Genomic DNA, 27,840 nt, shown 5'->3' on the forward strand with positions numbered 1-27,840 from the left:
TCAAATATTGAAACTTTGTCTTCTTTAATTGTCATAGCATGATCACAGAAATCCCTCTCAAGTCATATTGAAAAGTGTTGGAATATTTAAACAATAAATCACGCCTTCATCTAACAGCTTAAATTTTTAGAACAGTTAGCAGTGGTCTCATAAAATCTTTCATGGTATCAGAGCAGGAGGTCCTGAGTTTGAATCTTTTAGGCCCCTATTTGTCTCCCCAATTAAATATTTTCATACTTAGTACTAAGCTTCATTTAACAGTTTAAGCTTTTAGAATAGTTGATAGTGATTCTATAAAATTTTTAAAAAAGAGCTATATTAGGTAATTGATATGTCGAGAGTTAATCTTACATTTTTGTCTGTGACTACATGGCATTGAGTGTTAAAGAAAAACCTTATCAAGTGTATTATAAAAACGAGTTTGGCTCGCTTGCACTAACTACTAGTTAAAAAGAACTTGATGGAAGATGTCGTTACTATAGATAATAACATCACGAGCATATTCCATACCGTCTATACGTGCACACTACTAAGGAAAGATTCACTGGGTCTTGGGACGCACACGCACTTGAAATAGTCCGCTTGCTGGGTGACTCCGGGGCACTTGTCTGCCACGTCTCCGGAACCATCGTCGTCATCTGCAGCAACGATCTGGCCCCCGCCGCCTTCTCTTTCCTCGTCCAGATCATGGCGGCGGCGCAGGGGCCGTGGGTCGCCGCCAGGTCAGTCGCTTTCTCCCGCAGCTCCTTGATCCCCCTCCTTCGTCATCGCCAGCGATGTTGGCGCCGCGTCGAAAGCATCTTGCGAACAGTCTGCTTCTGCGTTGGTCGCCATGAGTTTCCTCTATTGTTATCGGACTCTTTGAGAAGTGTTGGCGACTGAAGATCTGAACCCTTTGCTCGTCGTGATCTCAGTAGCGCGGAGAGACGTCGGTAAAATTTGAGCGGTGTTCGGTTCCAAGTTGCCACTCATGCAAAGGCAACACGTGGCCGTCGGTAGTGGGAAGCCACCGCCGTTGACCGCTCGAAAATACTCTAAAACTTTCACGGTATACAAATATTCATACGTAAATTTATACATGTTTATTTTCATGATTTTCTGAACTTTGAGCAATATTTTAAATTTTGACAAAAGAGTCAAAAGAAATACTTTTTGTAGTCACTTAAATGTAAACAAACGGAGTAATAATTGTGAGATCCGTGTAGCTTGATTTTCAGGCCACACAATAAATTTGATTTATCTCCCATTTTTTTTAAATATGCATGAGATTGACTTGGATCTTGGATTAGAAAAAAAAGCACACAATAAGATATCTTTTCTTTATACTTTAATTCAAGTTCAAAAGCCAATTTCTAAACTTATTCTACTAGATGATAATCACAGATAAGGAACAAAGAAAAGCTAGACGTGTTTCTAAGCTCTAGAAAAGATGCTTCAGATAAAAGACATTTTCCATAAATGTGAATGGTTATTGCTACTATATAATACTATATAACAACTATATTATCACAGTCAGATGCGAGAGTAGAGTTGCTTCTTCCACGTGTACTCAATCCATCACTAATAGAAGATGAAAAAAAGATGGAACTTTTAATCAAGCCATATAGAGCATACTGTGACCTTATGTATCTCGGCCCTCTTCGTCTGGGAAAAATTACCAGAAAAGTTCTAAACTTATTGTACAAATAGTCAATTCAGTTCTAAATTTTTCAATTTATCCAATTTAATTCGAAATTGTTGACGATTTACCAATGTAATCATTTCGGCTAATTTTGGCTGGAAAATCACCCACGTGAATGCCGGCGATCCTACGTGGCATGGCCAACACTAACGTGGACAATTTCTACAATTCCTTTAAATTTTTGAATTTTTTTCTTTCTTTCTTTTTCCTTTTCTTTTCTTTCTTTTTTCTTTATTTCTTATTTTCCTCTGCAGGGCCTAGTGAAGGTCGCCTACCACAGGCGAGGGTAGCCGAGGCGCCACACCTAGCCCAGATCTATTGAGGGCGTTGTAGCCGTTGTTGAATCTGGGCGAGGGTTCATGCACCTTTTTTGTGGTTGGTGAGGGTTGTTGGCCCACAGTTAAAAAAAGAAAAAAGAAAAGAAAAAATGGAAAAGAAAGAAAAAAAGGTAAAAAATTATTTAACAATTGCAAAAATTGTCTACATTAGCATTTGCCGTGCCATGTAGGATAGTTAGCATTTACATCAGCGATTTCAGGCCAAAATTAACCGGAAGAGCTATATAAGAAAATTATCAAAAGACTTATGACTTTTTTGGTAATTATCTCCCTTCATTTGTGCAGGGATATGATGCATCATTTCTTTCGGACGACACGGCCACTTTCACTGAAAAAAGACCGCTTGACTTGAATCAAAACTCTCTTAAGAGATTCGAAGTCATCGACACGATTAAGTCCCATGATCAAAGCTGCGTTTCTTGTCCGAACATCCTCATGCTCGCTGCTCGAAACGACACCGTCTTGGTGAGTGTCTCAGATATCCTGATTGTGACTGACATTTCGCTCATACTTTCGATCGTTTCTTACAGATTTTGAGTTTGTGTCAACTTCAAATCTCTGACTATACCTATTACCTAATAGTCCTTCCTTATATCATGATTGGAATCATTCCGCATTTAAAATAAAAATTCACAGATCTTATACATTATATGTTTATAGAAGACCGACTATTGCACGCACATAAATTATATGACCTTATGCGATTGGAATTGTCATAAACAATTTATAGTGCGTACATGTGAGAGGTAAATTAACTTTTCCAAATGACGCGTGATTGTTATTCGATTTTAAATAATTGTGTTGCTTCACTTTAAAATAGAAAGTCTAAAATAGACATAGTAGTCTATGATATCGTGCAAATACATGATGAAAACCACCCACCAATTTCGTGCAAACTACGCACAAACTACAGATTTGTTACGCATGGGTTTCACTTGCACATTACTAATAGCTAAATAGATTTTACAAGATATTTATGAATAAATGACTCCTTCTTTAATTAGCATAAAACATCAAGAATTCAAAGATATATAATAAGCTAAAGAGAGATCTCAAAACCAGCTTTAGTTGCCTTTCTTGGTAAAAATTATAGATGAGTAAATTTTGCTGATCATATATCTAATAAGAATCTCATCAATTAAGTATACTTGACATGTAAACGTGTCGATTTATAAAGTGTCATCACATGAAAAAAAATAAGGTATTGAAAAAATGTAGACAATCTTTAAATGACTTATATGGTGTAAGAGATAATAAAGTGATTCGGTTGACATAAATGCATTAACCATGGATTTTACTTATCCACTAAACGGTCAATTTCACTTAAGCCACATTATGTCAATACCGTTTACTTTCTAATGCCTATGTAGGGGAATTTTGAACGATTCTCATTGACAGAACTTTGATGGAGGGTAAATGTACCGCACATGTACAAGTTTGTAATTTTTGGTATTACAGAAAAAGTTTAAAATAAATTCGTCACAGTGAGTACAATTTAAGGTTTTTAGTGGCTTTTACCAAGAAAAATATAACAGCTGTGTAAATTCCCTGAGATTTGGAAAAGTAAAACAAAACAAAAAGAAGAAGCAAAAATTATAGCATGTTCGAACCGCTTCTCCATAAAAGCAAAAATTCCCAAAATTAGGATTACATCCCACTAACCTTCGACTATTCCCAAAATTCCAGCCTCATGTGAATGGATTCACCAGATGCTCCGTGCCCGACGCCCCTTTTGCCACTAAGTCAAGCTCTTCATGCATTTACGCTAAGCATTAGAATTGACAAATACTCTTTCTATCCCACGAGCCAAACCTGGGTCAGGCTCGACGTGAGCGGCGTGGCCATCGGTCGTCCTAGGGGAAGCATAAATCTATGTAGAAACTGACGAAATGTTGAGCGAGTTACCATGTAGCTAAAGAATGTTTTCGTTTCGGCATCTCCTAGGACCAAAGTCAACTTTCTTCTTAATGCATGATCTAAAAACGAAACACTAAAATGAGCCCCCGACGATCTGTAATTATAATTTTGAGGGAGAAAAGACCATTCGGGGATAGAAGTTGTTTCTCCATTTCTACTTTCTAGGGATTTTTATTGGCAGATTTAATTGCATGCCATTTGATGACTTTTATTAGAGGGAATTTGGTAAAAAATAAGTGCTTGATGCGATTGGCCATTGGCAAAAAGAAAAAGAGAAAGGAAAAATACTAAAAAATATTAAAAATAAAATAATTACAAAAATATAAAAAAAATTTATAAAAAAATGTCCACATTAGCGCCGACTGTGTCATGTAGGACGGCCGACGTTCATATCAGCGATTTTCGGCTTAAATTAGCCGGATGGACTGAATTTGTATTAATATGAAAAAATTTCAAAACTAAATTAGTCCAATTAAATTGAATTAATATCAATGAAATATGTTCAGAACTTTTTCGGTACTTTTCAAGCGTTCACCCCACACGAGAGAAAAGGACATTGAAAGAGTGGACACTTTCATTAAATGACGTTTTCTTTTTGGGTAGAGCTACCTTAAATGGGTGATTCACATCCCAGCCAGCGGCCATTTTCAGTGGCCGGTTCTACGTAATCCTGTATTTTGAAATTTTTACTTTTTATGGAGAGAGTGGTTGGAACAGGCTAGAATTTTATTTCTTTTTTTCTTTTGTTTCACTTTCCAATATTTAGGGAAATCAACTCATCTGCTGCGGAATATTTATCTTATGACCATTTCTTTATAGCATTTCTATTTAAGGAAGCTAGCTTAAGAAGAATATCAGCCACTCAGACATTGCAATTTTGCAGTGAATTGGTTGACATGAATGCATTAGTAAGAATATATTTTACTGATAATATAATGGTAAGTTTAATTAAAGAAATTACATTGGCGGAGTTAATTCTCTCAATTTTGGGAAAGTAAAACCCCCAAAGAAAAAAAAGAAAAGAGAGAAGATTTTAAGCCTGCTATAAACATTCTCTCCATAAAAGCAAAAATGTCCCAACAATCCACAATTGCAACTACCAACTTTGGAGTATGGACTAGCTGTGAATCACTTACCCAACTTCTACACGTTAATGGAATGCGTACTTAGTCAATATCTCCATCCATCTAAATGAAATGCTAGAAATAGACAGATATTTTCTGATTCACTTGTGCATATATGGATAGGTCGGTGGGAATCACCCACAGAGGCAAGATTCTGCCTTTAAAACCAGTTGACCGCTTGAGAAGAGTAAGTATATCTAGTGATTGTTGGGTTGCAAGGGCTTCCTGATCGAAACTGAACTAGAGAGGATGGCAGATTTCGAGATTGAAGGTGCAAAGTCTCCTGAAAAACTGTCTAGTAAGCACCTCGCCCATCACCACCGAAAGCATTTGCATTTCTTGTTGAAACTCTTCTTCCTGGTGGGTTGTATTTTCAATGAATAGTGAAATTAAGCGTCGGGATTATGACTCTGAAGCACTAACATGATCGACGAAGACATCAATGATGCTTTCATAATAGAGAAGCAAAACGGACAATATTTTCCTAGGCTCACCCTGGTTTTTGTTTTGGTTTTGTGACCGAATGACACTAACTTACCACGCAGGAGGAGACGGAATAGATGATGATTGCCCCATCGAACAGGTGCGCCTCACGGTCTTGCCCACGAATGACCCTTCGCTACCTGCCCTGACATTCAGGACATGGGTTCTCGGCGTGGCCTCGTGCGTGATCCTCTCCTTCACGAACCAATTCTTTGGTTATCGGACTAACCAACTCAGCATTTCGGCGGTTTCAGCACAGATTGTTACACTTCCCTTGGGACGACTGATGGCCGCGACGCTACCTTCGAGGCCAATCCAGGTCCCGTTCACAGATTGGACGTTCTCGCTAAATCCAGGACCTTTCAATTTGAAAGAACATGTTCTAATCACCATCTTTGCCAACTCCGGGTCGAGTGGAGTCTATGCCGTGCACATTGTCACCATTGTTAAGGCTTTCTATCACAGGAGCATCAATATCATTGCAGCCTTCATGCTGTCACAGACTACTCAGGTAGATCAATATATATAAAAACACAGATAATTTGTAACTAATTTCTTTCGTGTCATATGATTACCATCTTTCCTTGAAGATGCGATTTGCTCATTCCCCTAAATTTGATTCTCTTCTTACCGAATATATTTAAGATGCTTGGCTATGGTTGGGCTGGTTTGTTCAGACAATACCTGGTGGACTCTCCCTACATGTGGTGGCCATCAAACCTTGTACAGGTCTCTCTCTTTAGGTACTTGTTCCCTTTCTTTTAGCTCACACGAGACAAAAATCTTCATCTTCTTGTTTCCTTCCTTAGAACCTTAACTTTATTCTTTCACATTACCAACTTTTTATCTCGCATTCAGGGCTTTGCATGAACAGGAAAAGAGGTCCAAGGGAGGATTTACGAGGCTCCAATTTTTCATAGTGGTTTTCATATCAAGCTTTGCTTATTATCTGGTGCCAGGATATCTTTTCCAAAGAATCGCTTACCTTTCGGTTGTTTGCTGGATATGGACGAAATCAATCACTGCGCAACAACTCGGTTCCGGATACTACGGCCTCGGGCTAGGCGCGTTCACCCTTGACTGGTCCACATCCACCTCATTCTTGGGAAGCCCTCTGGCCTACCCGGGCTCTTCCATTCTCAACATCCTTGCCGGATTCTCCTTGATAGTCTACGTCGCTCTCCCCATCCTTTATTGGTCCAATGTGTACGACGCCAAACGGTTCCCCATAATATCTTCCAACACTTTTGACTCGTCTGGCCAAACTTACAACATTAGTCGGATTCTCAATGCCGAGACTTTTGACATAGATATGGAGGCCTACAATGGTTATAGCAAACTTTACCTCAGCGTCTTCTTTGCCATCGTTTATGGGCTGAGTTTTGCAGCTTTGGCCTCTACCCTTTCGCATGTCGCCCTTTTCCATGGAAAGTATGTTTCTTCATTTTTATATGTTTTCTCCTTTGTCTTGTTCAATGTATCGTTACTTGCACATGTAATGTGGATTTAGTACAAAGAATTTTTATTGTCAGTTACTCAACTCAGTGAAAAGATTTGGTTTTCCATAAATGATTTGGTCTAGAACAATCTGGCAAATGTGGAAGAAAACGGCGGGAGGCGGTCACCTCAGAGACGTGCACACAAGGCTAATGAAGCAGAACTATGAAGCAGTACCTCAGTGGTGGTTTCACACTATCTTGATCATAGTGTTTGGACTTGCTCTGTGGGTTTGTGAAGGTTTCGGCAAAAAGCTCCAACTGCCTTGGTGGGGACTCCTTCTAGCGTGTGGGATTGCGCTGTTGTTCACATTACCAATTGGGATCATCACAGCCACGACAAACATTGTAATTCTCTTATCTAGCAACATAAGAATGCGAGTTAAATTAACAGTTAGATACCAAAGAAAAACATTTCTGATACACAAGATATGTTGTTGCAGTCGCCAGGGCTAAATGTGATCACGGAGTTGGTCATAGGATTTATGTATCCAGGGAAGCCTCTCGCCAACGTAGCCTTCAAGACGTACGGCTACATCAGCATGGTCCAAGCACTTGCATTTCTGGGAGACTTCAAATTAGGTCACTACATGAAGATCCCTCCGAAGTCGATGTTCCTCGTTCAGGTTAATTACATCACAGAGAATTGAGGCCTTTCATACTCCTTTCTTTTCTCACTTTGGGCCTACTCATAACATTGTGAACTTCCCAATTCCACAGTTGATTGGGACGATCCTCGCTTCGAGCGTCTATTTCGGCACCGCGTGGTGGTTAGTCACCAGCATTGACCACATATGCGACCCGTCCCAGCTACCCGATGGAAGCCCATGGACATGCCCAGGCGACCATGTCTTCTACAGCGCCTCAATCATCTGGGGAGTCGTCGGCCCGCTCAGGATGTTTGGAAAGTTAGGGGTCTATTCCCAGATGAACTGGTTCTTCCTCATTGGATTGCTTGTCCCTGTGCCGGTCTGGTACCTGTTGCGGAGATTCCCCGACAAAAAGTGGATTCAGCACATTAACATGCCAATCATCATAGGAAGCACACAGGGCATGCCGCCAGGCAGGGTCTTGAACTACACGACTTGGGGTGTGGTCGGGATCTTCTTCAACTTTTACGTTTACAAGAGGTTCAAGGGTTGGTGGTCCCGGTACAACTATGTCTTATCGGCCGCTCTGGATGCCGGAGTCGCCTTCATGGCAGTGATCCTCTATTTCGCCTTTCAATCAATACAAGTCCTCGGTCCACAATGGTGGGGACTTGCGGATGATGATCAGTGCACATTGGCTGGTTGTCCTACAGCCCCAGGTGTCAAGGTTGAGGGTTGTCCAGTTATTGGTTAGGAGTTTGCGTTGAATCATTGTATGCATATGGCTAAAACTTAGTATCGGCGCCGCCTCGGACAATGTGTTGGAATTTATAACTTTCAATAAAGCTGAACATATTTGAGAGTATATAACAGCTCTAGTTTTCAATAAAGCTGAACATATTTGAGAGTACATAACAGCTCTAGTTGGCAGATAGTTGCTTGATAAGGGGTCCCAGGAACTGGTTTGTACATGAACTCGAAGCTCTTCCATTTTGCAAAACAATGTCTGATGTTCTGTTTAGATCCAACCCCAAAAGTCTTTGCAAGAACAAGTTTAAATTGTTTTCTGTTCTTCCGCATTCGACTTACGTGAAAATATAATATTTCTCGAATTATAATAAATGGAAAATACTACAGAAAAAAAATACTCATCATCGGTCAGATAATTATGTATTGTGAGTTTGTTTTTCTCATATATAAATACACCTTGCATTTACTAAATATATTATATGTCATATCTCACCAAAATTGAATTATCTAGGACTTTTCTCTTTCGTTATTTTCTTTTAAGCAATTGTCATTATTTTTTTTTGTCAAAAGCAATCATAATTGTTTAAAGAGATAAAGGCTTACTAGTCCCTTTTTTTTTGGTCGGTGGCTCGCTAGTCCTTGAATACTTTTCTATTTCTAGAACAAAAATGAGAAACAAAAACTCTTCTTATCGCTCGCTCTCGCTACTAGTCAGCCATCCCCTTGCCACTCGGTATTGCCGCCAGCCGCCTCCCGCCGTCGACCGCCTACCGTCGGCGTCCTTCGCCAACCGCCTCCTCCCACCGCCATCCTCTGTCGTTCGCCATCGCCCAACGTCGGCCGCAATCGGCCTCCCCACCTCCCGCCGTCCTTCGCCGCCACCTGCCGACCAGCTCCCACCGCCGCCCGCCGGTCACCATCCGCCGGCTGCCTGCCGCCCGCCGGATGCCTCTTGTCGCCGACCACCGTCTTCTGCCACCCGACACCGGCCGCTGTGCTCTATCGCCCTCCGCCGCCTGTTGCCCCCCGAGGGGTCGACGGCCACGCACCACCGACAGTCGTCCTCCGCCGCCAGCTGCCGTGCTCCACCGCCCGATGCCGGCCGCCCTTTGCCCCCGGCAGCCGCCGCCACTATCTGCCGCCGGCCACCGTGCTCCACCACCTAACGCTGGCCGCCGCCTGGCGCTGATCTCCTCCCGCCGCCAGCTGCCGTCATCCGTCGCCGCCGGCCACCGTCCTCCGCCCCCTGCCGCCACCCACCGTCCTCCACCGGCCGCCCGGAAGGGAGAAATTTTGCATTGTTATCAAACGTTTTTTTCTCAGAAACTCGTCCATGGAATAGAAATAGAAAAATCTATTTCTGGAACAGAAATGTTACTATGCGCGCCCTTGTTTTCTTCGCATTAGTCCATCCATTAAAATAATAAGTAAATTGTCAACATGGCCATTAAACAGTCATTAAATGCCAGCGTGAAATTCTTTAAAAATTATAAAACAAGATAAATAATTTAAAATTCGAAAACAAGAAAATTTGAAAAAAAAATGAACAAAGAAATGAGTAAAATTTATGGGTAGGTCCAGGGAGTAACCATCGGCAGTGTTTGCAGCGGCGGCGACAACGCAAGCACCGGCCCTCGCCGGGCTCAAGTGAAGCCGACTCTTGCTGCTGCAACGCACAGCATAGAGAGGTCAGGGAGACTGAGAGAAGATCTGGTCGACGGTCGTCCTCGAAACAGATCTCAACAATGGTCACCCTCGCCGCGGCACTCGTCGCCATGGATTGGTGACAGCAAAGGCGGCTGCCGAGGCAGCGGCCATCATCTTGCGATCGGAAAAGTAACTACCTCCGACCTCAACGCACTTCAGAAACTGGCTTCAATCGTCTTCTTGTTTAAGAACCTGTGCTAACACCGATTTGACTCTCTTTCAATTGATGTTGCTTTTCCTCTCTTTAGCAAACATGTGCATGATAGATCGATATTACTTCATAAATCCACTTGGTTTGAGGCTTGGTAGTTGGTACAACCCATGTTCATCGTTCTATTTGGTTTGCACAACCCAAAAATCATTTGAGGATCTACAAGAAAATAAAAAAAAGTGAAAATTGTATAAAAAATTATATACCAAAAAATTGTACACATAGAAATTCGTAAAAGAATTGATCCGATTCAAGTCATAATTAATATGGAATCCCAAAGTTATAAGTCTGAAAGCAAGACGCAAAGAATTGAAAAATCACAAATGAATGTACAAGAAGAACTTAATTGTGTGAACAAAAAACTCAATAGTGCTATTACAAGAATTACAAAAGTATTAGCAAAAAAGTTATAAACCTATTGTACTTGTGTCAATTCGGTTATTAATATTTCAATTTGGCCAATTTGATCTTAAGCCAATTGCACTTGTGCCAATTCAGTTATAAACTTTTTGTGCCAATTTAGTTATAAACCATTTGACGATTTGTTAATTCTATCATAAACCTTGTAAACAAAGAAAAGCTAAACATGTTTCTGAGCGCTAGAAAAGATGCTTCAGATAAAAGACATTTTCCGTAAATGTGAATGGTTATTACTATAATATAATACTATATAATAACTATATTATCGCTGTCAGATGTGAGAGTAGACTTGCTTCTTCTACGTGTGCTCAATCCATCACTAATCGAAGATGGAAAAGGGAAGGAAATTTTAATCAAGCCATATAGTGCATGTTGTGACCTTTGCTTTCGATACAATCTTATTATGTATCTCCGCCTTCTTCGTCTGGGAAAAATTACTAACAAGAATTATAAACCTATTGTACAAATAGTCAATTTAGTTCTAAACTTTTTAATTTATCCAATTTAATTCTAAACCTTTGACGATTTACCAATGTAATCATTTCGATCAAGTTTGGCCGAAAAACCACCGACCTGAATGCAACGGTCTTACGTGGCATGGAAGACGGTAACATGGACAATTAATGCAATCTTTTGAATTATTATTTCTGATTTTTTTCTTTCTTTCTTATTTTCCACCGTAGTGCTCGGCGCCGGAGGTCGCCTACCACAGGCAAGGGTCGAGTGCCGTCGCCTACCTAGATCTATTGAGGGCATTGTTGAATCTGGGTGAGGGTCCATGCACCTTTGCTGTGGCCGGTGATGGTCACCGGCCCACAGTTAAATAAAAAAAGAAAAGAAAAAAATGGAAAAGAAAGAAAAAAAGGGAAATTTTTTTTTAAAAATTGCAAAAGTTGTTAACATTATCGTTGGTTGTGTCATGTAGGATGGCGGGCGTCTACATCAGCGATTTCTGGGTAAAATTATCTAGGATGGCTATATAAGCAAATTGTTAAAAGATTTAGGGAAAATTTCAAATAAGGGCCCGAAATGGAGCCGTTTTCTCAAAATAATGCATGAAGTGAACATTGTCTCAAATAAAGGTCTCAAGTGGCTAATTGAGTCTCAAATAAGGGCCTAATCTCACAAACTAGGCAAATCTTGTCCACATCCAGGGACATTCTCGTCCAAATACATGTTTTTCTTTCTTCTTTCTCTTGTTTTCTTTTCTTTCTTTTCTTTCATCTTCCTCACCCGTCCTTCGCTCTCGTTGTGATGATCATACCCCTTGTCAATGAACTCTTCCATGGCTTCCTTATCACCTAGATTAATTGTCGGTGGCCGTACAAGTGTGCGAGCTCTTTCTCTTCCTTCGGCTGAGGCTTCAGCGTGCGTCACCCTAGGCTTCAGCGCTGGTCGCACAAGTCGCACCTGGTCGAATCACTCTTCAGGCAGGGTGCTCGCCTCCGCTTCTCCACCGACAACGGCAATGGCTTGAGGGTGAAGATCTTCCACAGCGACCTCAAGCGGAAGCAAGTAATGCGAGCCCAATCTGAAATTGACAATTTCTCGTTCATTATTTTCTTGCTCACTTAAAATTTGTCTTTTGTTGGACTATTTGGCGTGGCAACGTGATCGAGCAGCGTGGCTGATGCGTCCCAGTGATTCTTTCATTGATTCAGTCGCGCAAAATTTGTTGGATCGCTTTGTGGTGGGCACTGCGTGGAGTGGATTCTCTGGACTTGATTAGATTGCTTCCACTTTCTTTTGCAATTCGATTTGGGAAAAGAGAAAGACATTAGGGAGAGAGAATTCATTTTTCAGTTTGCATTTGGTTTAGTTTTCTCAATCATTGTGTTTATGATCATCACAATCAGAGCGAAGGACGGGTGAGGAAGATGAAGAAAGAAAAAGAAAGAAAAGAAAACAAGAGAAAGAAGAAAGAAAAACATGTATTTGGACGAGAATGTCCCTGGATGTGGACAAGATTTGCCTAGTCGGTGAGATTAGGCCCTTATTTAAGACTCAATTGGCTATTTGAGGCGTTATTTGAGACAATGTTCACTTCATGCACTCTTTTGAGAAAACGGCTCCACTTCGAGTCATTATTTGAAATTTTCCCAAAGATTTAAGACTTTTTTTGTAATTATCTCCTTTATTTGTGCAGGGATATGATGCATCGTTTCTTTTGAACAACACGGCCACTTTCACAAGAAAAAAAAACCACTTGGCTAGAATCAAAACTCTCTTAAGGGATTAAGAGATTCGAAGTCATCAACACCATTAAGTCCAACGATCAAAGCTTCTTTTCTTGTCCGAACATTCTCGTGCTCGCTGCTCGAAACGGCATGGTCTTGGTGAGTGTCTCAAATGTCCTGATTGTTACTGACATTTCGCTTATACTTTCGATCGTTTCATGCAAATTTTGAGTTATGTCAACTTCAAATCCCCGGCTGTCGGCCGTGCGGGGGTTCCCTGGGTTACCAAAAAAAAAAAAAAATCTCTGGCCATACCTATTACCTAATAGCCCTCCCTCATATCATGATTGGAATCATTCCGCATTTAAATATAAAAACATAGATCGTATACATTATATGTTTATAGAAGACCGACCATGGCGCGCACATAAATTACACGAGCTTATGCGAATGGAATCGTCATATACAATTTGTAGAGCGTACATGTGAGAGGTAAATTAACTTTTTCAAATGACGCGTGATTGTTAATCTATTTTAAATAATTATGTTGCTTCACTTTAAAATAGAAAACCTAAAATAGACATAATTGTCTATGATGAAAACCACTAACCAATTGCATGCAAATTACGCGCAAAGTACGGATTTGTTACACATGGCTTTCACTTGCACATTACTAATAACTTAAAAAATATCAAGAATTCAAAGATATTAGGCTAAAGAGGGATCTCAAAACCAGCTTAGCTGTCTTTCTTGGTAAAAATTATAGATGAGCTAATTTTGCCAATCATATGTCTAATAAGGGTCTTGTCAATTAAGTATACTTAACAAGTAAACGTGTCGATTTATAAAGTGTTTACATCACATGAAAAAAAACAGGGTATTGAAAAACTGTAAACTATCTTTAAATGACTTATCTAATAAATGGTGCAAGAGATAATAAAGTGATTCGGTTGACATAAACACATTAGTAACCATGGATTTTACTTATGCACTAAATGATCAATTTCACCAAATAAAATAAGGAAAAAGCCACAAAAATACTCCAAATTATACCCACTATGACATCTTTATCTTAAATTTTTTATTTGTGACACCCCAAACTATACCTACTGTAACATATTTATCGTAAACTTTTTCTTGCTCAAACTTGTACTTATGTGACACTTGTGCCCTCCATCAAGGTTCAGTTAGACTATTTTTCAGCCAAAATAATATCATTTTTATTTAACTTAAGCTATGTGGGCGCTATGTCAATATTGATTGCTTTTTGGTGCCTATGTAGGCATTTTTTAACAGTTTTCATTGATAGAACTTTGACAGAGGGTAAATATGTCACACAAGTACAAATTTGGGACTTTTTGTGTAATAGAAAAAAGTTATATAATTTAGGGCTCTTAGTGGCTTTTATCAAGAAAATATAATAGCTGAGTAAATTTCCTAGATTTGGAAAAGTAAAACAAAACAAAAAGAAGAAGCGAAAATTCCAACCTGTTCGAACCACTTATGCATAAAAGAAAAAATTCCCAAAATTAGAATTAGATCCCACTAACCTTTAATGTATTCCCAAAATTCCAGCCTCTTGTGAATGAAATATTTATGAAAATTCATGCCCGATGCCCTTTTGCCACTTAGTCAAACTCTTTATGCATTTACATGAAACATTGGAATAGACAAATACTCTGTCTATCCCACAAGCCGGACCTGGGTCGAGCTCGACGTGAGCGGCGCCGCCATCAGTCGTCCTAGGGGAAGTGTAAATCTGTGCTGTAATTGACGAAATGTCGAGTGGGTTACCATGTAACTAAAGAATCTTTTCGTTTCGGCATCTCCTAGGACCAAAGTCAACTTTCTACTTAATGCATGAAATAAAAATGAAACACTAAAAAGAGCCCACGACGATCCGTAATTATAATTTTGAGGGAGAAAAGTCGATTATTGGATAGAAGTTGTTTCTCCATTTCTACTTTCTAGGGTTGTTTATTGGTGGATTTTATTGCATACCATTTGATGACTTTTATTAGATGGATTTTGTTTTAAAAAGTGCTTTATGCGACTGGCCACCGGCAAAAAGAAAAGGGAAAGGAGAAATATAAAAAAAAATAATTCAAAAATTATAAAAAAAATTATAAAAAATGTCCATATTAGCGGCACTTATGGCACGTAGGATGGCCGGCGTTCACTCTAGCTATTATCGGCTAAATTGGCCGGATAGACCGAATTTGTACAAATATGAAAAAAGGTTCGGGACTAAATTGGTCCAATTGAAAAGTTTAGAACTGAATTGATATCAATGCAATATGTTTATAACTTTTTTAGTTCTCTCCAAGCGTTCACAACACATGAGAGAAAAATACGACATCGAAAAACTGGAAACTATCATTAAACGAATTTTTCTTTTTGGGTAGAACTACCTTTAAATGGGTGATTCACATCCCAGCTAGAGGCCATTTTCAAAGATTGGTTCAACGTAATCCAGTATTTTGGAATTTTTACTTTTTATGGAGATAGTGGTTGCAATAGGCTGGAATTTTCTTTCTTTCTTTTGTTTTACTTTCCAATATTCAAGGAAATCAACCCACCGGCTTTGAAATTTAATGGGCTATTGATCTTATGACCATTTCTTTATGGCATTTCTATTTCAGGAAGCTAGCATAAGAAAAATATCAGCAACTCAGACATTGCAATTTAATGGTGATTCGGTTGACGTGAATGCATTAGTAAGGATATATTTTACTTATAATATAATGGTAAGTTTAATTAAAGAAATTGCATTGGTGGAGTTAATTCTCTGAACTTTGGGAACTCTCTCCATAAAGCAAAAATGTCCCAACATCCCCGATCACATCTACCAACTATGGACAATGGAGTATGGACTAGCTGTGAATCACTTACCCAACTTTCACACGTTAATTAAATACATACTTAGTCAATATCTCCATCCATCCACATGAAATGCTAGAAATAGAATGATATTCTCCGATTCGCTTGTGCATATGGATAGGTCAGTGGGAATCACCCACAGAGGCAAGATTCTCCCTGCAAAACCAATTGACCACTTGAGAAGAGTAAGTATATCAAGTGATTGTTGGGTCACAAAGGCTTCCTGTTCGAAACTGAACTAGAGAGGATGGCATGTTTCGAGGTTGAAGGTGCAAAGTCTGCTGAAAAACTGTCCGGTAAGCTTCTCACCCATCACCACCGAAAGCATTTGCATTTTTTTGTTGAAGCTCTTCTTCCCTGTGGGCTGTATTCGAATCGTGCAGTTAGTGTCGAGATTATGACTTTGAAGCACTAACATGATCGACAAACGACATCGATGATGCTTTGGTAACAGAGAAGCGAAACGGACAATATTTTCCTAGGCTCACCCTGATTTTTGTTCTGGTTTTGTGACCGAATGACATTGACTTACCACGCAGGAGAAGACGGAATAGATGATGATTACCCCATCGAACAGGTGCGCCTCATGATTCTGCCCACAGATGACCCTTCGCTACCCGCCCTGACATTCAGGACATGGGTTCTTGGCATCACCTCGTGTGTGGTCCTCTCCTTCACGAACCGATTCTTCGGCTACCGATCTACCCCACTCGGCATTTTAGTGGTTTCAGCAGAGATTGTTACACTTCTCCCGGGACAACTGATGGCTGCAACACTCCCTTTGACAGGTCCCGCTCACGGGATGGACGTTCTCGCTAAATCCATGACCTTTCAATATGAAAGAACATGTCCTGATCGCCATCTTTGCCAACTTCGGGTCGAGTGGAGTCTATGTAGTGCACATATTCACAATTGTCAAGGCTCTCTATAACAGGAGCATCCATACCATTGCAGCCTTCATGCTGTATAAAAACATGGACAATCTGTAATTTCCATCTTTCCTTGAAGATGCGATTTGCTCATTCTCCTATATTTGATTCTCTTCTTGCTTAATTAAATTTCAGATGCTTGGCTATGGCTGGGTTGGTTTGTTCAAACAATCCCTGGTGGACTCTCCCTACATGCGGTGGCCATCAAACTAGTACAGGTCTCTCTCTTTAGGTACTTGTTCCCTTTCTTTTAGCTAACACGAGACAAAAATCGTCATCTTCTTGTTTCCTTCCTCTGAGCCTCACCTTAATTCTTTCACATTCCCAACTTTTTATCTTGCATTCAGGGCTTTGCATGAAAAGGAAAAGAGGCCCAAGGGAGGATCTACGAGGCTCCAATTTTTCCTGGTGGTTTTCATATTGAGCTTTGCTTATTTTCTCGGGCCGGGATATCTCTTCTAAAGAATCGCTTACCTCTCGGTTATTTGCTGGATATGGACAAAATCAATCACTGCGCAACAACTTGGTTCCGGATCCTTCACTTTAAAATAGAAAGTCTAAAATAGACATAGTAGTCTATGATATCATGCAAATACATTATGAAAACCACTCACCAATTTCGTGCAAACTACGTGCAAACTATGTGCAAATTACGGATTTGTTATGCATTGCTTTCACTTGCACATTACTAATAGCTAAATAGACATTACAAGATGTTTATGCACAAATGACTCCTTCTTTAATTAGCATAAAGCATCAAGAATTCAAAGATAATAGGCTAATGAGAGATCTCAAAACCAGCTTAGCTGCCTTTCTTGGTAAAAATTGGAGATGAGCTAATTTTGTTGATCATATATCTAAAAAGAGTCTCGTCAATTAAGTATACTTCTTGAACTACACGGCTTGGGGTGTGGTCGAGATCTTCTTCAACTTTTACGTTTACAAGAGGTTCAAGGGCTGGTGGTCCAGTACAACTATGTCTTATCGGCCGCTCTGGATGCCGGAGTCGCCTTCATGGCAGTGCTCCTCTATTTCGCCTTTCAATCGATACAAGTCCTCGGTCCACAGTGGTGGTGACTTGCGGATGATGATCAGTGCACATTGGCTGGTTGTCCTACAGCCCCCAGGTGTCAAGGTTGAGGGTTGCTTCACTTTAAAATAATAAGTCTAAAATAGAAATAATTGTCTATGATGAAAACCACTCACCAACTGCGTGCAAATTACTCGCAAAGTACGGATTTGTTACACATGGCTTTCACTTGCACATTTCTAATAACTTAAAAATATCAAGAATTCAAAGAAATTAGGCTAAAGAGTAAGGGTCTCGTCAATTAATTATACTTAACAAGTAAACTAGTCGATTTATAAAGCGTTTACATCACATGAAAAAAAAAACCAGGTATTGAAAAATTGTAAGCTATCTTTAAATGACTTATCTGATAAATGGTGGAAGAGATAATAAAGTGATTCGGTTGACATAAACACATTAGTAACCATGGATTTTACTTATCCACTAAATGATCAATTTCGCCAAATAAAATAAGGAAAAAGCCACAAAAATACTCCAAATTATACCCATTATGACATCTTTATCTTAAATTTTTTATTTATGGCACCCCAAAATATACCTACCGTAACACATTTACCATAAACTTTTTCTTGCTCAAATTTGTACTTATGTGACACGTGTGCTCTCTGTCAAGGTTCAATTAGATGATTTTCAACCAAAACAATGTCATTTTTATTTCACTTAAGATATGTGGGCATCATGTCAATATTGCTTGCTTTATGGTGCCCATGTAGGCATTTTTTTAACAGTTCTCATTGATAGAACTTTGACAGAGAGTAAATGTGTCACACAAATACAAAGTTGTGATTTTTTGTGTAACATAAAAAAGTTATATAATTTAGGGCTCTTGGTGGCTTTTATCAAGAAAAGATAACAGCTGAGTAAATTTCCTAGATTTGGAAAAGTAAAACAAAACAAAAAGAAGAAGCGAAAATTCCAGCCTGTTCGAACCACTTATGCATAAAAGAAAAAATTCCCAAAATTAGAATTAGATCCCACTAACCTTTAATGTATTCCCAAAATTCCAGCCTCTTGTGAATGAAATATTTATGAAAATTCATGCCCGATGCCCTTTTGCCACTTAGTCAAACTCTTTATGCATTTACATGAAACATTGGAATAGACAAATACTCTGTCTATCCCACAAGTCGGACCTGGGTCGAGCTCGACGTGAGCGGCGCGGCCATCAGTTGTCCTAGGGAAAGTGTAACTCTGTGCTGTAATTGACAAAATGTTGAGTGGGTTACCATGTAATTAAAGAATCTTTTCGTTTCGACATCTCCTTGGACTAAAGTCAACTTTCTACTTAATGCATGAAATAAAAATGAAACACTAAAAAGAGCCCACGACGATCCGTAATTATAATTTTGAGGGAGAAAAGTCGATTATTGGATAGAAGTTGTTTCTCCATTTCTACTTTCTAGGGTTGTTTATTGGTGGATTTTATTGCATACCATTTGATGACTTTTATAGATGGATTTTGTTTTAAAAAAGTGCTTAATGCAACTGGCCACCGGCAAAAAGAAATAGGAAAGGAAAATATTAATTTTTTTAAAAATAAAATAATTCAAAATTATAAAAAAAAATATCCACATTAGCGCCGTCTGTGACACATAAGACGGCCGGCGTTCACATCAGCTATTTTCGGTTAAATTGGCCGGATGGACCAAATTTTTACCAATATGAAAAAGGTTCGGGACTAAATTGGTCCTATTGAAAAGTTTAGAACTGAATTGATATCAATGTAATATGTTTAGAACTTTTTTAGTTCTCTCGAAGTGTTCACAACATACGAGAGAAAAATAGGACATTGAAAATCTAGAAACTATCATTAAATGAAATTTTCTTTTTGGGTAGAACTACCTTTAAATGGGTGATTCACATCCCAGCCAGAGGCCACTGTCAAAGATTGGTTCAACATAATCCAGTATTTTGATTTTTTTACTTTTTATGGCGAGAGTGGTTGCAATAGGCTGGAATTTTCTTTCTTTCTTTCTTTTGTTTTTCTTTCCAATATTCAAGGAAATCAACAGCTTTGAAATTTAGGCTGCGTTTGGTAACTAGCCAAATAGTAGCTGATCCTATTCTTTTGTTCCCAGACTCAATTTTGGAACAAAAGTCCGTTTGGTAAATTTTTTGTTCCCGGGCACAAATTTGTACAAATTTGTTCGCAGAATCAATTTTAAAACAAAATCAATAAGCAAAAAAATGCTACTTCTTGGTTCTAGGAACAAGAATCAGAAATGGAAAATAAATTTTTTTCTTCTTCTTCGTTTTCTTCCTGGCCTATGGCCGGTCGTCGACCACCGGCGACCCGCCACAGGCTAGGGCCAGCAAGGGCGTTGTGGCCCTCACTGGTGGCCGGCGAGGGCGAGGGCTAGACCCTCGCCGGATCTGGCGTGGGTGACCCTCGCCGCCGCCCTCACCAAATCCAATGAGAGCGGATCGCGGCCTGGGCGAGGGCGGCCCTTACCAAGCCGCTAGCCGCCCTTGCCAAATCCAACGAGAGCAACACTCACCCAAGCCGCGAGCCGCCCTCACCGGCCCTAGCCTGTGGCCAATCGCCGGCGCCAGCGACCTGGCCATTGGCCAAGGAAGGGGAAGAAGAAAAAAAAAAAAAAAAGGTAAAAAAGAAGAAAGAAATATTAAAAAATTCAAAATATTATAAAAAAAATTTGTGCAGTTACCAAACGTCTTCAAATGCTTAGAAATTATTTCCGGGAATGAAATAAAAAAAAATCATTTATGAATAGAGTTTTCGAGAACAAAATGGTTACCAAACGCACCCTTAATGGACTATTGATCTTATGACCATTTCTTTATAGCATTTCTATTTAGGGACGCTAGCATAAGAAAAATATCAGCAACTCAGACATTGCAATTTCATAGTGATTCGGTTGACATGAATGCATTAGTAAGGATATATTTTACTTATAATATAATGGTAAGTTTAATTAAAGAAATTGCATTGGCGGAGTTAATTCTCTGAATTTTGGGAACTCTCTCCATAAAAGCAAAAATGTCCCAACATCCCCGATCTCATCTACCAACAATGGACTATGGAGTATGGACTAGCTATGAATCACTTGCCCAACTTTCACACGTTAATTAAATACGTACTTAGTCAATATCTCCATCCATCTACATGAAATGCTAGAAATAGAATGATATTCTCCGATTCGCTTGTGCATATATGGATTGGTCGGTGGGAATCACCACAGAGGCAAGATTCTGCCTTCAAAACCAATTTACCACTTGAGAAGAGTAAGTATATCCCGTTATTGTTGGGTCGCAAGGGCTTCTTGTTCGAAACTGAACTAGAGAGGATGGCAGGTTTCAAGGTTGAAGGTGCAAAGTCTGCTGAAAAACTGTCCGGTAAGTTCCTCACCCATCACCACCGAAAGCATTTACATTTCTTGTTGAAGCTCTCCTTCCTGGTGAGTTGTATTTTCAATGAATCGTGAAGTTAGCTAGAAGCGAAACAGATAATATTTTCTTTGGCACACCCTGGTTTTTGTTCTGGTTTTGTGACCGAATGACACAGACTTACCACGCAGGAGGAGACGGAATAGATGATGATTGCCCCATCGAACAGATACACCTCATGGTTCTGCCCACAGATGACCCTTCGCTGCCCGCCTGACATTCAGGACATGGGTTCTCGGCATCGCCTCGTGCGTGATCCTCTCTTTCACGAACCAATTCTTCGGCTACCGATCTACCACACTTGGCATTTCGGTGGTTTCAGCACAGATTGTTACACTTCCTTGGGACAACCGATGGTTGCGATGCTCCCTTTGAGGCCGATTCGGGTCCTGCTCATGGGATGGACGTTCTCGCTAAATCCAGGACCTTTCAATATGGAAGAACATATCCCGATCACCATCTTTGCCAACTCCGGGTTGAACGAGTCTATGCAGTGCACATTTTCGAGGCTCTCTATCTCAGGAGCATCCATATCCTTGCAACCTTCATGTTGTTACAGACAACTCAAGCACGTTAATATAGATAAAACATAGACAATCTGTAATTTCTGTCTTTGCTTGAATATGCGATTTTCTCATTTTGATTCTCTTCTTACTGAATGAATTTCATTGCTTGCTATGGCTGGGTTGGTTTGTTCAGACAATCTCCGGTGGACTCTCCGTGGTGGCCATCAAACTTAGTATAGGTCTCTTTCTTCAGGTACTTGTTCCCTTTCCTTTAGCTCACACGAGACAAAAATCTTCATCTTCTCGTTTCCTTCCTCATAACCTCACCTTGATTCTTTCACATTACCAACTTTTTATCTCGCATTTAGGGCTTTGCATGAACAGGAAAAGAGGTGGATTTACAAGGCTCCAATTTTTCGTGGTGGTTTTCATATCGAGTTTTGCTTTTTCTGAGGCCGGGATATCTTTTCCAAAGAATTGCTTACCTCTCGGTTGTTTGCTGGATATGAACGAAATCAATCGCTACGCAGCAACTCGGTTCTGGATACTACGGCCTCGGGCTGGGCGCGTTCACCCTCGACTGGTCCACAGCCACCTCATTCTTGGGAAGCCCTCTGGCCTACCCGGGCTCTTCCATTCTCAACATCCTCGCCGGGTTCTCCTTGATAGTCTACGTCGCTCTCCCCATCCTTTGTTGGTCCAATGTGTACGACGCCAAATGGTTCCCCATAATATCTTCCAACACTTTTGACTCGTCTGGCCAAACATACAACATTAGTCGGATTCTCAATGCCGAGACTTTTGACATAGATGTGGAGGCATACAATGGTTACAGCAAACTTTACCTCAGCGTCTTCTTTGCCATCGTTTATGGGCTGAGTTTTGCAGCTTTGGCCTCTACCCTTTCGCATGTCGCCCTTTTCCATGGAAAGCATGTTTCTTCATTTTTATCTGTTTTCTCCTTTGTCTTGGTCAATGCGTCGTTACTTGCACATGCAATGTGGATTCAGTACAAAGAATTTTTTATTGTCAGTTACTCAACTCAGTGAAAAGATTTGGTTTTCCATAAATTATTTGGTCTAGAACAATATGGCAAATGTGGAAATCAATCACTTCGCCGCATCTCGATTCTAGATCCTTCACTTTAAAGTCTAAAATAGACATAGTAGTCTATGATATCATGCAAATACATGACGAAAACCACCCACCAATTTCGTGCAAACTATGTGCAAACTACGTGCAAACCACGTGCAAACTATGTGCAAAACCACGGATTTGTTATGCATGGCTTTCACTTGCACATTGCTAATAGCTAAATAGACATTACAATATATTTATGCACAAATGACTCCTTTAATTAGCATAAAACATCAATAATTCAAAGATAATAGGCTAAAGAGAGATCTCAAAACCAGCTTCGCTGACTTTCTTGGTAAAAATTATAGATGAGCTAATTTTGCTGATCAAATATCTAAAAAGAGTCTTGTCAATTAAGTATACTTGACATGTAAACGTGTTGATTTATAAAGCGTTTATATGACATGAAAAAAAACAAGGTATTGAAAAAATGTAGACTATCTTTAAATGACTTATATAGTGTAAGAGATAATAAAGTGATTCGGTTGACATAAATGCATTAGTAACCATGGATTTTACTTATCCACTAAACGGTCAATTTTAGAGGGAAAAAGTCAGAAAAATACCTCAAATTATACCTATTATGATATATTTATTCTGAACTTTTTATATGACATCAAAAACTCTAAATTGTATCCATTGTGACATATTTACCATAAAAATTTTCTTTTGACATAAAAAACCTTGAACTTATACCTATGTGATACATTTACCCTCCGTCAAGGTTCAGTTAGATGATTTTTCAGCTAAAATAACCTCATTTTTATTTCACTTAAGCTACATTGGTGTAATATCAACACCATTTGCTTTCTAGCGCCCATGTAGGTAGATTTTTAACAGTTCCTACTGACAGAACTTTGACCGGGGTAAATGTATCGTACATGTATAAGTTTGGGATTTTTAGTGTCACAGAAAAAAATTTAAAATAAATTCGTTAATTGAGTATAGTTTAGGGGTTTTGGTGGCTTTTGCTAAGAAAAATATAACATCTGTGTAAATTCCCCATATTTGGAAAAGTAAAACAAAACAAAAAGAAGAAACAAAAATTACAGTATGTTCGAACCACTTCTCTATAAAAGAAAAAATTCCCAAAATTAGGATTACATCCCACAAACCTTCAAGTATTCCCAAAATTCCAGCCTCATGTGAATGGAATATTTACGAAAATTCACGTGAGATTCACCAGATGTCCCGTGCCCGATGCCCCTTTTGCCACTTAGTCAAGCTCTTTATGCATTTACATGAAACATTAGAATAGACAAATACTCTTTCTATCCCACGAGTTGAAACTGGTTCGGGCTCGACGTGAGCGATGCGGCCATCGGTCGTCCTAGGGGAAGCATAAATCTATGCTGAAACTGACGAAATGTGGAGTGAGTTACCATGTAGCTAAAGAATCTTTTCGTTTCGGCATCTCCTAGGACCTAAGTCAACTTTCTACTTAATGCACGATCTAAAAATGAAACACTAAAAAGAGCCCATGACGATATGTAGTTATAATTTTGAGGGAAAATTCCAAATAAGGGTCTGAAGTGCCCTTATTTTCTCAAATAAGGGCCTAAAGTGAACTTTGTGTCAAATAAGGACCTGAAATTGCATGTTAGTCTCAAATAAGGGTATGAAGTGAATTTTCTGTCAAATAAGGACCTGAAGTGGCTATATCTGTTTCATAAAAGGGCCTAACTTTTCTTGTGGTGAGGACATTTTTGTCTTTTAACTTTTTTAAATTTTTTTCCTTTTTTTCTTTCTTTTTTTCCTTTTTTCTAGTTATCCCTTCTTGCCCGGTGGCCGGCCAATCGGCCACCGGCGAAGCCCGGCGAGGGTTGCCCTCGCTCGATCTGGCGAGGGCCGCCCTCGCCGGCAACAGGAGAGGAATGGTCTCGCCTGGGCAGGACCAGCCCTCGCCGGCCATGGGCCAGGCCAGCCCTCGCCAGATCTAGGTGAGGGTCGCCTCGCCAGCTGCGAGGGACGGCCTCGCCTGGGCAAGGCCCCCTCACCCAGATCTGGCAAGGCTGCCCTCGCCAGCCATGGGCGAGGTCGGCCCTCGCCAGATCTAGGCAAGGGTCGCCTTGCCAGCTGCCGGTGAAGGACGGCCTCGCCCTGGGTAGGGCCGTCCCTTGCCGGCAGCTGGCAAGGCGACCCTCGCCCAGATCTGGCGAGGGCCGACCTCACCCGACCCTCGCCCTGGGCGGGGTCATCCCTTGCCGGCAGCTGGCGAGGGCCGACCTCGCCCATGGCCAGCGAGGGCAGCCCTGCCCAGGGCGAAGGTCGCCACGGCCAGGCGAGGCCGTCCCTCGCCTATTGCCGGCGAGGGCAACCCTCGCCCCGCCCTGCTGGGCTTCACTGGTGCTGACCACCGGCAGGCCAATAGGGGAAATCAGAAAAAAGGAAAAAAGAAAAAAATTAAAATTTTTTGGACGAAAATGCCCTTGACCTCGTCAGTCACCGGTCAAAATATTTCGCCGGCCGGTAACCGGCGAGGCCAGGTCCTTATTTGAAACTCTCATGGCCACTTCATGTCCTTATTTGAGATTGACATGCCACTTCGGGTCCTTATTTGACACAAAGTCCACTTTAGGTCCTTATTTGAGAAAATGAGGGCACTTCAGGCTCTTATTTAGAATTTTCCCTAATTTTGAGGGAGAAAAGACCATTCTTGGATAGAAGTTGTTTCTCCATTTCTACTTTTTGGGGTTGTTTGTTGGCGGATTGAATTGCATGCCATTTCATGACTTTTATTAGATGAAATTTGTTATAAAAAAAAAAAAGTGCTTGATGCGACTGGCCACTGGCAAAAAAAAAAAGAGAAAGGAAAAATACTAAAAAAATTATTAAAAAAAATAATTATAAAAAAAATCATAAAAAAATATCCACATTAGCGCCGGCTGTGTCACGTAAGACGGCCGACATTCATATTGGTAATTTTCGGCCTAAATTGGTCGGATGGACTGAAATTGTACCAATATGAAAAAAATTTAGGACTAAATTGGTCTAATTGAAACGTTTAAAACTGAATTGATATCAATGTAATATGTTTATAACTTTTTCGGTAGTTTCCAAGCGTTCACACCACACGAGAGAAAAACAGGACACTATCATTAAATGACATTTTCTTTTTGGGTAGGGCTACCTTTAAATGGGCGATTCACATCCCAACCAGAGGCCATTTCAAAGATTGGTTCCACGTAATCTTGTATTTTGGAAATTTTACTTTTTATGGAGAGAGTGGTTGGAACATGCTGGAATTTTCTTTCTTTTTTTCTTTTGTTTTACTTTCCAATATTCAGGGAAATTAACACATCTACTGCGTAATATTGATCTTATGACCATTTCATTATAGCATTCTATTTAAGGAGGCTAGCATAAGAAAAAGATCAGCAACTCAGACATTGCAATTTTGTAGTGACATGAATGCATTAATAAGATATATTTTACTGATAATATAATGGTAAGTTTAATTAAAGAAATTACATTGGCAGAGTTAATTCTCTGAATTTTGGGAAAGTAAATTCAAAGAAAAAAGAAAAGAGAGGAAGATTTTAATCTTGCCATAAAGGTTCTCTCCATTAAAGCAAAAATGTCCCAAAATCCAGGATCGCGTCTACCAACTTTGGAGTATGGACTAGCTGTGAATCACTTACCCAATATTCACACGTTAATTAAATACATACTTAGTCAATATCTCTATCCATCTACATGAAATGTTAGAAATAGAATGATATTCTCCGATTTGCTTGTGCATATATGGATAGGTCGGTGGGAATCACCCATAGAGGCAAGATTCTGCCTTTAAAACCAATTGATCACTTAAGAAGAGTAAGTATATCTAGTGATTGTTGGGTTGCAAGGGTTTCCTATTCGAAACTGAATTAGAGAGGATGGCAGGTTTCGAGGTTGAAGGTGCAAAGTCTACTGAAAAACTGTCCGCTAAGCTCCTCACCCATCACCATAAAAAACAATTGCATTTCTTATTGAAGCTCTGCTTCTGATGGGTTGTATTTTCAATGAATCGTGAAAATTAAACGTCGAGATTATGACTCTGAAGCACTAATATGATCGACGAACCATATCAATGATGCTTTTGTAACAGAGAAGCGAAACATACAATATTTTCCTTGGCTCACCCTGGTTTTTGTTTTGGTTTTGTGATCAAATGCTACTAACTTACCATGTAGGAGAGATGGAATAGATGATGATTGCCCTATCGAACAGGTGCGCCTCACGGTTCCGCCCACGGATGACCCTTCATTACCTGCCTTGACGTTAAGGACATGGGTTCTCGGCGTGGCCTCGTGCGTGATCCTCTTCTTCACAAACCAATTCTTTGGTTACCGGACTAACCAACTCAGTATTTCGGCAGTTTCAGCACAGATTGTTACACTTCCCCTGGGACGACTGATGGCCGTGACACTCCCCTCGAGGCCGATCCAAGTCCTGTTCACTAGATGGACATTCTCGCTAAATCTAGGACCTTTCAATTTGAAAGAACATGTCTTGATCACTATCTTTGCCAACTTTGGGTTGAGCGGAGTCTATGCAGTGCAAATTTTCACAACTGTCAAGGTTCTCTATCACAAGAGCATCAATATCATTGAGCCTTCATGCTGTCACAGATGACTCAGGTATGTCAATATACAAAAAAACACAGACAATCTGTAACTAATTTCTTCAAGTTATATGGTTACCATCTTTCCTAGAAGATGCGATTTGCTCATTCCCCTATATTTGATTCTCTTCTTATTGAATGAATTTTAGATGCTTGTGTCACAGACCGTGATTCTCTCGTATGCCTGTATCCTTATGAGTGGTACTCGGGGTTATCGGGTGAAGAGTGAGGATGCAGAAGGGATAAATACAACTGGGTCGTGGAAGTGGTGTCAGGACGGTTGGTGCTAGGAGTTCTAGGATGGAATGAATATTCGCTTAGGAGCTCTGAAGGCGAGGTTAGCCTCCCGTGCACAAACTGGTCGGGAGCTGATGCCGCTCTCTTGATGAGGCC

At 40.1% G+C, this 27,840-nt stretch overlaps 1 protein-coding gene, 1 long non-coding RNA gene and 1 pseudogene across 2 annotated transcripts; all 3 read left to right on the plus strand.

Moving 5' to 3' along the window:
- The first annotated feature begins 5,583 nt into the window (after positions 1–5,583).
- Positions 5,584–8,392, plus strand: LOC115664301 (oligopeptide transporter 1-like). The gene is made up of 6 exons (XM_030586250.2): positions 5,584–6,054; positions 6,189–6,286; positions 6,402–6,974; positions 7,126–7,387; positions 7,483–7,665; positions 7,760–8,392. The coding sequence occupies exons 1-6, from the start codon at positions 5,584–5,586 to the stop codon at positions 8,381–8,383; spliced, it is 2,211 nt and encodes a 736-aa protein (XP_030442110.2). The 3' UTR covers positions 8,384–8,392.
- Positions 8,393–11,753: 3,361 nt separating this feature from the next.
- LOC130137430 (uncharacterized) lies at positions 11,754–12,645 on the plus strand. Its single transcript, XR_008815873.1, has 2 exons — positions 11,754–12,232; positions 12,379–12,645. It is a non-coding gene; the product is annotated as an uncharacterized LOC130137430 (long non-coding RNA).
- A 3,376-nt stretch (positions 12,646–16,021) lies between these two features.
- LOC115664292 (oligopeptide transporter 5-like) lies at positions 16,022–27,737 on the plus strand (annotated as a pseudogene).
- Positions 27,738–27,840: the final 103 nt, after the last annotated feature.

This window comes from Syzygium oleosum, unplaced genomic scaffold (genome assembly GCF_021117445.2).
Source record: "Syzygium oleosum isolate NSW1041296 unplaced genomic scaffold, Sole_v2.1 Sole_v2.02, whole genome shotgun sequence".
NCBI classification, from domain to species: Eukaryota; Viridiplantae; Streptophyta; class Magnoliopsida; order Myrtales; family Myrtaceae; genus Syzygium; species Syzygium oleosum.